Below are 13,022 nucleotides of genomic sequence, written 5' to 3'. Positions count from 1 at the left end.
TACATTGAAACTCTCTGTAAAGTTAACGTGATAGTTCCATAATAAAAGGTTCTATAAACTGACTGAGAAAAACAAGCTTAGGATGGTTTGAGGGAGCATCTGCTGCAGTTTCTAGCCACTCAGAAAACACAAGTGTCACTAGGCTACAGAGCACATCTGCTCCCAGCCGTGGGGTGGGTAACCGGTCTGACATTCCGTCCCTTGAAGGAACACCAGTGTGCTTAACACCTCAGGTCCCCCTTGTGCTTCTCTGGGAGCACAAAGAACTCCATGTGCTCTACATCAAGAGGAATAAATGTTTCAATAACTCATTAAATAGTAGCGGTCAACTGTAACAACATATTAACGCTGAATTTCTGACTCTATACACACAGGTGCAGATGTTATAAGAAATGATGGGATTTACTCCAGGTATTTTTCCTCCTTTGCTGTAAGTGGTAGCTATAGCCTGACAGTGCATGTCCGTCACTCTCCCAGCACAAGCACACTAGCCCTCCCTGTCCCAGGAAACCATGCTATGTATGTACCAGGTTACATAACAAACGGTAAGAACCATTAGCACGGCAAGTGTGCATAATACTATTTCATGTATGTGTTGGTGATATGTGTGTGTATGCAATAGGCAGATGGAGATGGACTGGGAGGGGATAAAGGGAGAAGGAGGAAGGGAGGGAGGAGAGAGAGAGAGAGAGAGAGAGAGAGAGAGAGAGAGAGAGAGAGAGAGAGAGAGAGAGAGAGAGAGAAAGTGGAGGTGGAGAGGTGGAGAGGAGAAGAGAGAGGACCAAGAGAGACATGACTTTCCAAGCCACACTCAGGCTTGTGGCTATTGTTCAGAGGTAGCACATTTGCCTGGCATGCACTAAGATTCCATCCCAAGTAAAAGCCCCCACCACACCCTTACGTACATAATTATACTCTAGCCACTATTAATTGCTTCTTCAACTCTTAATCATTTGTGGTAGAGAATAACAGAAAGTTGGTATTTCCTATGGTTTGATCCTCTCTCTTTTTTTTTAATAATTTATTTTGAATCCTGTCTTGTGGTTATTTATTTGTGATAACTCACACACAAAGAGGTTCCTTACAATTTATTTGGTCCCATATTTCCTTTATAGAGATTTAGGCAGCAGCAAAAAGAGGAAAGTGTGATGCAAACAGCCCCAGTGATCCAAAAAGGAAATGAGTTCCCGGCTAAACATGAGCTTGGCTATTACAGACACTGAGCTGAGGTTCTGCTTCCCTTCCTATAAAAATGCCAAATAATAGGAGACATACATTCTCTTTATAGAAAAACATAATTTTAGTTCCTGTTAAAAAGCATTAGCTAAAACAAAACAGAAATCTCACGAATGGTGCTATCTCTAAAAATAATCTCTAGGACCATTTTTAATCATTTTTATTTCTAAAAATAGAAAAACTTTAAGACTAACTCTCTCTCTCCTCTTTGATTTGTTTGGTTTGATTTAGTATTTTTGTTTTTGATTGTTTGCTTGTTTGTTTGGTGCTGGAAATGATACCCAAAGATTTGTGCCTATTAGGCATGTGCTTCCTGGATGAGCCACTCCCACCTCTCTGGTCCTCTCATGTACCTTCTGGAGCAATACTTCCTGTACCTAAAGCCCAGCTCCCCCATTTACTGCTGTATAACGTGGAGCAAGTTACTTAGCTCTGCATCTCTGTTTCACCATCAATAAATGCATGGCAAAAAATTTATCCTCTTCATTGCCTTGCTACGGGAATTAAATATTTGATATAGCAAGATACTTAAATTACCTGGCCACAGTAGGCAGCCAGTAAACATCACTTATTATAGTTGAAAAACATCACTAGATAGCTTCATTAATCCACATGATTTTTATACTATTTATGTCAGGAACCAAAAGAGGGGGCCCTGGGGAAGAGGGGGAAGGGGAAGACCCATACCCTGCCAGAGTACCACCTGTGCTCTGGTCAGTCAGGCATGGGAGGGCTGCTATCTACCTTCCACTCATCACCAGGTGGGCATCTAAGCCTCTGACCCACTCTTTCGGAGGGGGGGTTGAAAGGGGCAGCCCTACCTGGGAGCCCCAGGCTACTTTGCTAAAGCCACTGGGGGGTTATAGGAGAGAGGGAAGAGGTTCTCAACACCTGCGAGAGTGAGTGCAGCAGATCTTGATGAGCAGAGACTCTCTATGGTTTTAGAGCTTTATTATAGAAAGGCAGAGAGAAAGAGAGAAGGTAGAAAAGAGAGAGAGAGAAAAGGCTAGAGGGAAAGAGAGAGTAAGAGGGAGAGAGTGAGAGGAGAGAGGAGAGGAGAAGACAAAGAGAGAGGAGAGAGGAGAGAGGGTGAGAGTGAGGGGTAAGAGGGAGACAAGTAACAGAGCGAGGTGGGGGCCTAACAGCCCCTCTTAAAGTATGCTGTCTTATCTTATTGTTGCTAGGTAACTGGGGAGGAGTTTAGCCTGCAGGTCAGAAGCTTGGTTAGCCATGCTTCTCTTGTGGAGGCTGTGGGGGGCGGTAACTTAGGCAGAAGCCAGAGTTCCAGGAGCATAAGGGAACGCCTACCGTGCCATGTAAGTGAATTATTGTCATTTTGGGGGTTCAGACCTCAGCTCAACTGGAGACCAGCTTGTCTGACCACAGCCCAATGCCCCACATATTTATATGCACACAACCTTCAAATTCATAATTTAAAAATTAATAAATCTAGTTTAAATCTTTTAAATCTTAAAATCCATATCTAACTAATTCTATTTTAGGGGAATCATAAACCTTATAACCTAATTTTTGGTCTGACTCCTTGGTTGTCTTCTATCAAACTGCACCAATTAGAAACTATTTTAGGAACTACTTTTAAAATATTTGTTCTTTATTGTGAGTGTACAGGCTAAGGCAAGTGTGTGGATCTCAGAGGACAGCTTGTCACAACTGGTTCTCTTTCCACCACAGGGCTATAGGAGCCTTTCTTCCACCATTTCATATTCAAATCTATTACCAACTTGTGTCTGTGAATCATGCATTGACCTATTCTTTCCTACCTCCCCCTGAAGTCACCACAGATGGCTGCCACCATCTTCCCTCAAGGTGACTACTGGATGGCTCTTTTTAAATGGCTTCCTGCTTAGTGGCATTTGATCCATTTACTAAGGACCCATCAGAAAGCAAAATGATGAATTTTGTCACTTCCTGTTCTTCACAGCACTGGGATTAAAATCTACACTGGTCCCTGAGGTCAGTTATGACCTGCTCTCCTGTCTCATCTCAAGGTGTTCCGCTTTCTGTTTGTAGTGCTGGAGATTAAACCCAGGGCACGCTGCCTTCCAGGCAAGTGTGCTACTCTATTTCTGAGCTGTAGCTACAGTCACCCACTTTTTAGCTTAGTCTCTCTAACACGCAACTTTTCTGAGCCGAAGTTTTCATGCTAGCGGCTCTCTTTTCCTAGGACATCTCTTCCTTCATGTCTTACCTGGCCATCTCAGCCCAAAGGAAACTTGAAAGTTATATCCTCAGTACCACCCTGAATGGTGGGAGCTTGAAGAGCACCCTGCTCTTTATTATTCTGGATTAGTCACACTTTATAAATATCTATTTACTGATATGACTGCCACTTACATCATGACTCATAAAATCTCATGGGGGAGGACTTTGGTCTGATTCATAGCACAGTGATATGACCCGATGAACCAATATGTGTGGAGGGAATAAACAGGTGAATGAACGCATTATTGACTAAGTAAACTCCGAGTTCTAATGCTGTCTCAACAATCTGGCAAGACTGCTCAGGAAATTTTTAATTTGCTATTTGACTTTCTCTTTGTGCTCCAGATAATATTCAAATGAATGCTCCCAAAAACTTGGGCCACAGACCTGTGAAGGAGAGGTGGGGCTTCAGTCGAGTGAGCTCGGGAGGCTCCTTCTCCGTGCTGGGAGTCCCAGACGGCCCCCACCCTGACATGTTTCCACCGTGCAAAATTACTGACCTGGAAGCCATGAAAGTGGAAGACGACGTCGTCCTCTCTTGGACGGCACCTGGGGAAGACTTCGATCAGGGGCAAAGTAGGCTTGCTGATTTGTTTCATAAGTACCTTTCCACAGACAGTATCTTCCCAACACCCCCCCCCCCACTGTGTGTGTGTAGTCATTTTTTATTGTTTTCCATATCAACATTACAAAAAGCTTCACTAGTTAAAGCAAAAGCTAGAGACAGCTCAATAACACAACATGAACTTTACACAATTACTCATAGGGAGGATGACATCATTTTTTTGATTCTTGCTTTCAAAAAAATATCAAGTGCTCCTGGCTCACATTTTAGCATGAGTCTTTACATTGCAACTTGGTATTCAGTGATTTCTCACACGTATATTCCTTGATAGTTTGACTTTTGTGGTTATTTTCATTACTAATCTTCACCAACTAAAAACCTTATACAAATTGATCATACGCTCCTGTGTGTATTTTTAATTTCAGCTACAAGCTATGAAATAAGAATGAGCAGAAGCCTATGGAACATTCGGGATGACTTTGACAATGCCATCTTGGTGAATTCGTCAGAGCTAGTTCCTCAGCATGCTGGCACCAGGGAGACATTTACATTCTCACCCAAGCTTGTCACCCATGAACTTGATCATGAACTTGCTGAAGATGCACAAGAACCCTACATAGTGTATGTGGCCCTGAGAGCCATGGATAGAAGCTCCCTCAGGTCAGCTGTGTCAAACATTGCCCTGGTATCAATGTCTCTTCCTCCAAACTCTTCTCCTGTAGTGAGCAGAGATGATCTGATCCTGAAAGGAGTTTTAACAACAGTAGGTTTGATAGCAATCCTTTGCCTTATTATGGTTGTAGCACACTGTATTTTTAACAGGAAAAAGAGACCATCAAGAAAAGAGAATGAGACAAAATTTCTATGAACAAGCAGGCACAGTATCTTCCTTCTTAGGTAGGATGGACATGACCTTTACATCCACAAAATAAAATGTGAACAAAATCAAAATAGTCTCGACATGGGGACTTTTACATAATGCAAAAATGCCCTCCCCCCCCCCCCAAAAAAAACCCACCAACTTTTAACTCATTTTGGGAAAGGGTTAGAAAACAGTGTAAGGTTCCAGTTATGGAAAAATAATAAAATATATTGCTCAAGGTAATGGCTTGAAAGGCAAAGGAAGAACAAAATCAAATCGAGTCAAGAAAAGCTTGTTTTATTGAAGTTCAGGTTGGGGGAAGTTCTGGGTACAGAAAAGAATGTTGGGTCTTAGTTAGACAGTGTAACTATCTGTATGATGCAAACATGTTACTTTGATGAATTTCTCATCTCTGCTTATCTGTGCAGAGAAGGACACATGTTTATACTGACAACCAAGCTGCTTTATAGAAGAGGCCATACTACAGGGTTCTTTATATCTTGTCCTTTGGTTAAATTCACTGTGGCTCACAAGACACCACTAAAGTTCAGATAGGACTTTTCTCACCATGAGAGGAGACCTTAGAATGCAATTGTTGTCCTTGTCCCTTGGATACTGATCTGTAGCAGAGGTCACCGGAGTTTACTGTTTGTAAGACGTTAGTGCCATTGAAGCAGCTTTCTAAGTTATTGGCTTGGAAGTATTGAATGAAAATGGTTACGGCTCCCATGAGGCTTTACAGGTAAAAGACATTATGCTGAAATAATTTTAATATATACACCATATAGTTTTATTCCATCTCAAATAAGAAGTCATGGAAACAATTAGCAAATTCTGCCCCGGTTTAATAAGTACATGCAATTCTTTTCTTCATCAAGGACACAGAGAAGACAGCAGAGAAAATGTGGAAATAAAAATCATCTAATGCTACTTCTTCCTTTTAAAAAATGTTATTTAATAATATTATGTCATTTCTAAATTCAAGAACTTAAAGGTTTATTGAATAAATATTATGTTACAGATGAAGGCTTGGTTTTATAACCAAGATCAATTGAGAATGATTTTGTCACATTTGGGGGACATGGTGCATGGGAAATGTGGGACCTGGAAGGAAAACATTTAAAAAATTAAATAAAATAAAAAGAAAGGACATGATGCCACAGTGAGAGATCTGAAAGAGTAGGAAAAAGCAGCCAGGGATTCTCTCTGCCCCTGCTGCCTCCCTGGAATTCTTGTAGCTGTGCATGTCTGCCATTGGCATCAGGTTTCCCAGTGCCTACATCTCCAAGGGCTGGGAGCTTGGGGGCCTCTACAGCTCAGGTCCCAGATGGAGCTGACTCCTTCTTCCTGTGTTGCCAATATACCTGATAGCCAGGATTCCGCTTCCCCACAGCTTTAAATTGGAGCTGGTGAAATACAGAGATGGGACTCTAAGTAAGGGTTCAAGTTCTTGATATCTTTTCTTATTTTACAGACTGAATGACAGAGAATGGGGTGGAATACAAGGCTCTGTGCTGGAGGGTAACAGAGCTGTATAAATGTGGAGTCATGTTATCAGCTACCCATTCCCTCTGCTATTTAAGAAGGCATGGAGGCTACCAAGGAATGTTTAACTCTTCCCCCATCCATTAGCAGGAGAGAGACACTTGTAGTGTTTGTTGCATGCTTGAATCCCAACATTCAGGAGACTATGGTAGGAGGATAGAGAATTGAGGCCAGACTGGACTATATAGCCAGGATACGTCTCAGAAAACTAAAATACAAGACAAAGAAAGAATAAAAGAAGTTCCCCTGCTTTCTTGTTTTTCCCTCCCATTTTGTGAAAGCAGATTTGACTTCAGTTAGAAATCACTTCGAAGACAGACTTCTAAGTCCTTGACATCAATGACATAAAATCAACACACATACACGGTAGAATGATCTCACCAAGTGGCGAGGATAAAAGCAGAGGAAACAATGATGACATAGGAAATACAGGGAAACAGTGAATTAGAGATCCCAGCAACCAATAGAACAGAGTTGTGCTAAAGTTCCTGTTGATCATTAGTAAATTTTTTAAAAAATAGAAACAGAAAATTGGGACAGGGAGACCAAGGAAGCACGCAGTGTTACTTGCCTGTCAGGTACCACGTGAGTGATGACATCATCACAGAGTTGACCTGAGATTATAAGACAAGGGGTGAAAATGAGCTAGACACCCAGTTAACTGACGTGGGCAGGGAGATGTGGGAAATGAAAGTAATACAGGCAAACACCCTAGCAGTAAACACCAGAATGGAAATGCCTATACAGTAGATGGGACTGTGATCTGGAGAGCAAAGCCTTCCCATGTTTTGCCCAGTTTTTAGTGCTAGCAAAGGAAGATTAAATTTCAATGAAAGACAGACAAAAGTAGTAGATGACAGCATTTTATAGACCACAGACAGCATGTGCTGAGCGACCGAGAAGGCTAGTGCTGAGCAGGCACCATCACACCTGCATGCTAATATCAGAAAAATCCACCCACTCCACCAAGATTCATCTGCTTTTGCTTGTCGGCTGTTAAAATCTACTTATTCTAAGAAGCACTGAACCTGCAATATCATTTATTCCAAATTTAGATCCAATGGCACTAATAAGTGAAGTTGTTTCTTTTGAACTAATTTTCTTGCTGGTAACGATTAAACCTGTAGACAAAATATGAAACAAGATTTGAAAAGACACAGGACCCTAACATAAGCAGTAGAGCCAGCTGCTACTCAGAGAAAACCTATCTCAAAACAAACAAACAAACAAACAAAATGCTGAAAGAAAAAACGATAGAGAAAGGGACTGGAGAGATGGCTCAGTGGTTATGAGCACTGACTGCTCTTCCAGAGGTCCTGAGTTCAATTCCCAGCAACCACATGGTGGTTCACAACCATCTGTAATGGGATTCATCATGCCCTCTTCTGGTGTGTCTAAAGACAGCCACAATGTACTCATATAAATAAAATAAATTTTTAAAAGAGATAAACAAAGAATAAAAGATATTAGCAAATATAAAGATCTCTCATGATTATTGATCCATAAGATTTACACAGCAAAAATGGTCACTCTACCAAAAGCAATCTATAGTTTCAGTGCAATCCTTATAAAAATTCCAACGCAATCCTTCACAGATCTCAAGGGACAATTCTGAGCTTCACATGGAAACACATCACACACACACAGACACACACACACACTACCACCACCACCACCACGAACAACAACAACAAGACAAAATTAGAATAGCTAAAGCAATCTGGAACAATAAAGAACTGTAGGAGGTCTCACCATTTCTGATTTCAAGTTGTTCTATAGAGTTATAGTGAAAGAAAGATGAAATTCCAAGACCTGTAAGTCATATAAAGTACTCAGAAATTGCTGGTTGTTTGTGAGCCTAGAGGCTGCCTGGGGCTGAGAAAAAAGAAAAACAAACCTGGTTATGCCCCATAGTTAAAACAATCCTGGGAACATTTGACCAAAAAGATAAGGAGGAATGTGAGGACATAACAGGGCTATCTGAACTGAGTCAACAACTCACAGAACTCTGACACCCTGCACGTACATATAATTTTTCTGCTGATGTTTGAATAAGCCAATAGTGTGTCGCTGTGCTGAATTCCACACCCCTAAACCCCTAACCCCATAAAAACCCCTAGCTTTCTAGCCTTATAGCCAACATCCGTTATCTCCTGTGTGGGATGCATGTCGGTCCGGAGCTCCGTCATTAAACTGCCTCATGTGATTACAGCAATGGATTCTTGTGTTTCTTTGGGTGCTCTCTCACTCCTGAGACTAGAGTGGGGGTCCCCAAAAGGGGGTCTTACAATAATAGTAAAAACAGAGACATTTATCAATGGAATCAAATTGAAGACCTGGACATAAATCCACACACCTATGGACATCTTATTTTGCTAAAGAAGCCAGAAATACACACTGGGGAAAAAATAGCATTTAAAAAAAAATGTTGCTGGTCAAACTGGATGTCTGCATGTATAAGAATGTAAATAAATCCATACCTATCATCCTGCACAAAACTCAAGTCCTAGTGGATCAAAGACCTCAACATAAAGCCAGATAAACTGAACCTGATAAAAAAGCAAGTGGGGAGTAGTTTTGAACGTATTGGCACAGGAGATGACTTTCTGAACAGAACACAACACAAATGCTATGACCAACAATTAATAAATGGAATCTAATGAAACTGAAAATCTTCTGTAAGGCAAAGAGCATCATTTAGAGAAAGCTGAAGCCTACAGAATAGGATTTTTTTTTTTACCAAACCTACATCCAATAGAGAATTAGTATCCAAAACAAATAAAGAACTCAAGAAACTACATATCAAAAAAATTCCAATTTAAAAACAGAGTGCAAGTCAAAACAGAATTGTCAATAGAGGAAATGCAAATGGCTGGGAAACAGTGGCAGAAATGTCCAGCGTTCTTAGCCTTTAGGGAAACTCAAGTGAAAACTATCTTGAGATTCCATCTTATACCTGTCAGAACAGCTAAGAGAAGTAGCAGCTCACCCTGGCATGGATATGGAATAAGGGACATACTCATATATTATTGGTGGGAGTGCAAACTTGTACATCCACTATGGAAATCAGTATGACAGTTCCTCAGAAAGATATGAATCAATCTACCTCAAGATCTAGCTATACTGTACTGCCAGGGAAGTGTTAGCAAACCTCAAGAAACAGACAGGAGTCAACTCATGCAAATCACAACAGGGTCTTTATTTGAGCTAGCTCAGGGCCCTCAGCTCACTGCTGACATGCAGAAGAGTTGGTGGAAAGGAGCCCTGAACATCTATTGGGGTAAGGCTTTATAAAAAGCAACAAGCAGGGTGTGGTGAGCATTTCTAGCCTGGCAAGCATCTACTGAGAAAGCTACTATGGTCTTTAGCATAATTGGCTGCTGCGGGGAGTCAAACCATAAACTTAACTTCTGCTCCCCTCTGCATTGGTGGTCATTGGTCAGGGAGTGGGCTTGTTGGGAATTAACTTGGAAACGCTGAATTTGTTGGAGGAAGTTAACCTGGAGATGCTGGTCTCATTGGAGGCTAGCCTAGAAACTGGAGCTAGGCTCAGGTTTTGTTGAGGGTTAACATGGAAACTAATGCTAGGTACTGGCCTGTTTGTTTACCTGAGTTCAAGTTCTCTAAAATGGAGTCTGAACTTAAATATTTGGTCTCTCATACTACTCTTGGGCATATACCCAAAGGATGCTTCATCTTACCACAGAGATGCTTGCCAACCAAACTCATTGCTATTCTATTCATAAAAGCCAGAAATTGGAAACAACCTAGATGTCCCTAAACAGAAGACTGAAAAAAAAAAAGTGGTACATTTACACAATAGAATATTGCTTGATTTTTTTTTTTTAATGGCATCATGAAATCTCAGGCAAATGGATAGAACTAGAGAAAAAAATCATTCTGAGTGATTTAATCCAGACCCAGAAAGATAAATACTGCGTGTGTTCACTTACATATGGATATTAGTATTTGATAACCAAGCTACAGTTTGTAACTCCAGACAGGTTAGCTATAGAAGAAAGGATATCCCTGAGAGAGGAAATAGGACAGATTTTCTGGGTGGAGTGGAATCCAGGAGAGGATGGGATGGGAGGATTAGGTGGGGAGCAGAATAGAAGATGAGGTTGGGTGAGGAAACTGAGGAGAGACAACTAAATTTGAGGGGTATTTGAAGGGTGCTATGAAAACCTGGTGCAATGAAAACTTCCTAAAATATACAAAGGTGATCCAAAGGAAGGAGACAGAGTCCTAATTGGTCATGTCTTGTCACCAAATGAAGCTTCCAATACCAGGACTGAGTTATATCCAATTGAGTTGTTGGCAGAAGGGATCCCATGGAAATTCTCAAACAACCTGAGCTCTTGCCAAGGCAATATGTTGCTCCCCACAAAATGGCAGCAGGCTGCCATTGCTGAAGACAACACCCACACAATTCATGGAACGTGGAAAATCTAGCTAGTGCCTACATCAAACCTTCATCCCTACATTCTAGTGTCTTAGATGCAGGAAGATACTCTGCAGGCTACCAAAATAGAAACGGAAACACCAACCCAGTCGTATATCCTATGATCTACAGTGCTGTCATGCCTGCAAAATATGCTAGGGCATAAAGCTTGTGGGATTAACCAACCAACATTTGGTTTGACATAAGGGCCATTCCACATGATAGAACCCATACCCAACACTACCTGGGGGACCAAGAACCAGAGATTAGATAGTCTAGAGACTTAGGGTAAAACCAAATACCTCCCCCCTTTCTTGAAAACCTGTGCTAATAATGACTCCCAGTAATATTTTGTTATATTCATATACCAGTGCCTTATCAGCCATCATCAGAGAAGTTTCTTCTGACAGCAAGCAGATGGGGACAAACACAGAGACCCACAGCAAAAGTGAGGGGGAGGGGGACATAGAACACACAGCTCTCAATGGTGTGTCTCCACCAAATCTGTCCCCTCAGAGCTCAGTGAACCCCGTGGAAGAGGAGGCAGAAAGTGTAAGAGCCACAAGGAAAACAACACCCCCTAAATCAACGGAGCAAAGCTCATATGAATTCACAGAGAGCACAGGGCCCGCCCAGCTCTGCACCAGGCTCTCCACATATAGAATAGGACTTCCAGCTTTGTGCTTTTATGATACCCCTGAGTATGACAACAAGAGGGTGTCTGATTCTTGTGCCTTTGCTTGGGCTCTTTCCTTTCTGTTGGTTTGCTTTGTCCAGCTTCAATGTCATGGTTTTCGTTTTATCTTTTATTTTTGTTATGTTTGGTCATTCTCGCTTAGAAGTCTGTTCTTTTCTGATGAGAGACAGAAAGGGAGTAGATACAGATGAGAGTGGGGGTGGGGAAGGACTGGAAGGAGCAGAGGAAAGGGAAACTGTGATCAGAATATATTAAATGAGGAAAAAAATCTATTTTCAATAAAAGGGGAAATAGACAGATAGATGATAGATAGATAGATAGATAGATACATACATACATACATACATAGATGGCAGATAGATAGATAGATACATACATACATACATATGTAGATACATAGATAGATACATAGATAGATATAGATAGATGGCAGATAGATACATACATATATACATACATACATACATACATAGGTGATAGATAGATAGATAGATAGATAGATAGATAGATAGATAGATAGATAGATAGATAGATAATGTACAGGCATGTGGAGGAACATAAACATAGAAACATCTCCTGTGTTAGAGATGATCTCAAATACTTCTAAATGTTCACAATACAAACTCGTGTATCTGAGTTTGTGTGTGTATATAGTATATTGATGCCTCTGTAAATTAATGTGGATATTGTTGACACTAATGATGACTTAAAGTAAGTAATTAAAATCTCAAAAAAGGAAGGAAGGAAGGAAAGAAGGAAGGAAGGAAGGAAGGAAGGAAGGAAGGAAGGAAGGAAGGAAGGGCTGCATAAATTCTCTTCTATAATCAAATAATGAGGAAATAGGAAATCTGAACAGACTAATAGTAAACAAAGAAATTGAGTCAATAATTTTAAAAAGTCGCATCAAAGAAAGGTATAATACTGGATGATTTTTTTTTCCTTTTTAAATTCTACTCCCAAACATGAAGACTCCATATTCCCTTTCTCTCCAACTATTTCAAAATTACATTCCCGAATTCTATACAAATAAAGAATCCATGCTAGTTTTTCTCTAGGTTTTCAAAAATTGAACAGAATATATATTTCCAAACACATTTATGATATGGGTACTTCTGAGGGGTACAAACCAGAAAACGCACAACAGAGAAGAAATCTGCAGGCCAATACCTTTAAAGCATATAGACACAACGTTTCTTAAGAAAAAAAATAGCAAATTAAATTTAACACATAAAAAGATCATTCACTATGATTCAGTTAGGCTTACAAGAAGAATATGAAAATGTATGAATATGACCAAATCAATAAATGTGATCAATTATACTAAGTAAGGGTAAAGCAAATGATCACCCAAGAATGCATATAGGGGGTGTGTGATAAAACTCTTCCTCCATAGCAAAATATCTCAACAAATTAAACACAGAATGTATTTTAATATAATAAAAGCCTCACT

General features: G+C 40.5%; 1 protein-coding gene across 5 annotated transcripts in view; it reads left to right on the top strand.

The window, feature by feature from the left end:
• Positions 1–5,912, top strand: part of Clca2 (chloride channel accessory 2) — a 29,184-nt gene extending 23,272 nt beyond the window's left edge. For 2 of the 5 annotated variants that reach the window (XM_006501432.4, XM_006501433.1), the window contains 3 exons: positions 375–545; positions 3,805–4,035; positions 4,450–5,912. In XM_006501432.4, coding sequence (XP_006501495.1) covers positions 375–545; positions 3,805–4,035; positions 4,450–4,892 — 845 coding nt within the window. In that variant the 3' untranslated portion in view covers positions 4,893–5,912. Of the gene's footprint in view, positions 1–374; positions 546–3,178; positions 4,036–4,449 lie in introns of those variants that run through there. The other 3 variants (NM_178697.5, XM_006501435.1, XM_006501434.4) reach the window with 3 other exon arrangements.
• The last annotated feature ends 7,110 nt before the right edge of the window (positions 5,913–13,022 follow it).

Source organism: Mus musculus, chromosome 3, assembly GCF_000001635.26.
Source record: "Mus musculus strain C57BL/6J chromosome 3, GRCm38.p6 C57BL/6J".
NCBI classification, from domain to species: Eukaryota; Metazoa; Chordata; class Mammalia; order Rodentia; family Muridae; genus Mus; species Mus musculus.
The sequence above is the reverse complement of the archived record's forward strand: the minus strand, read 5'-3'. Positions and strand labels throughout refer to the sequence as shown.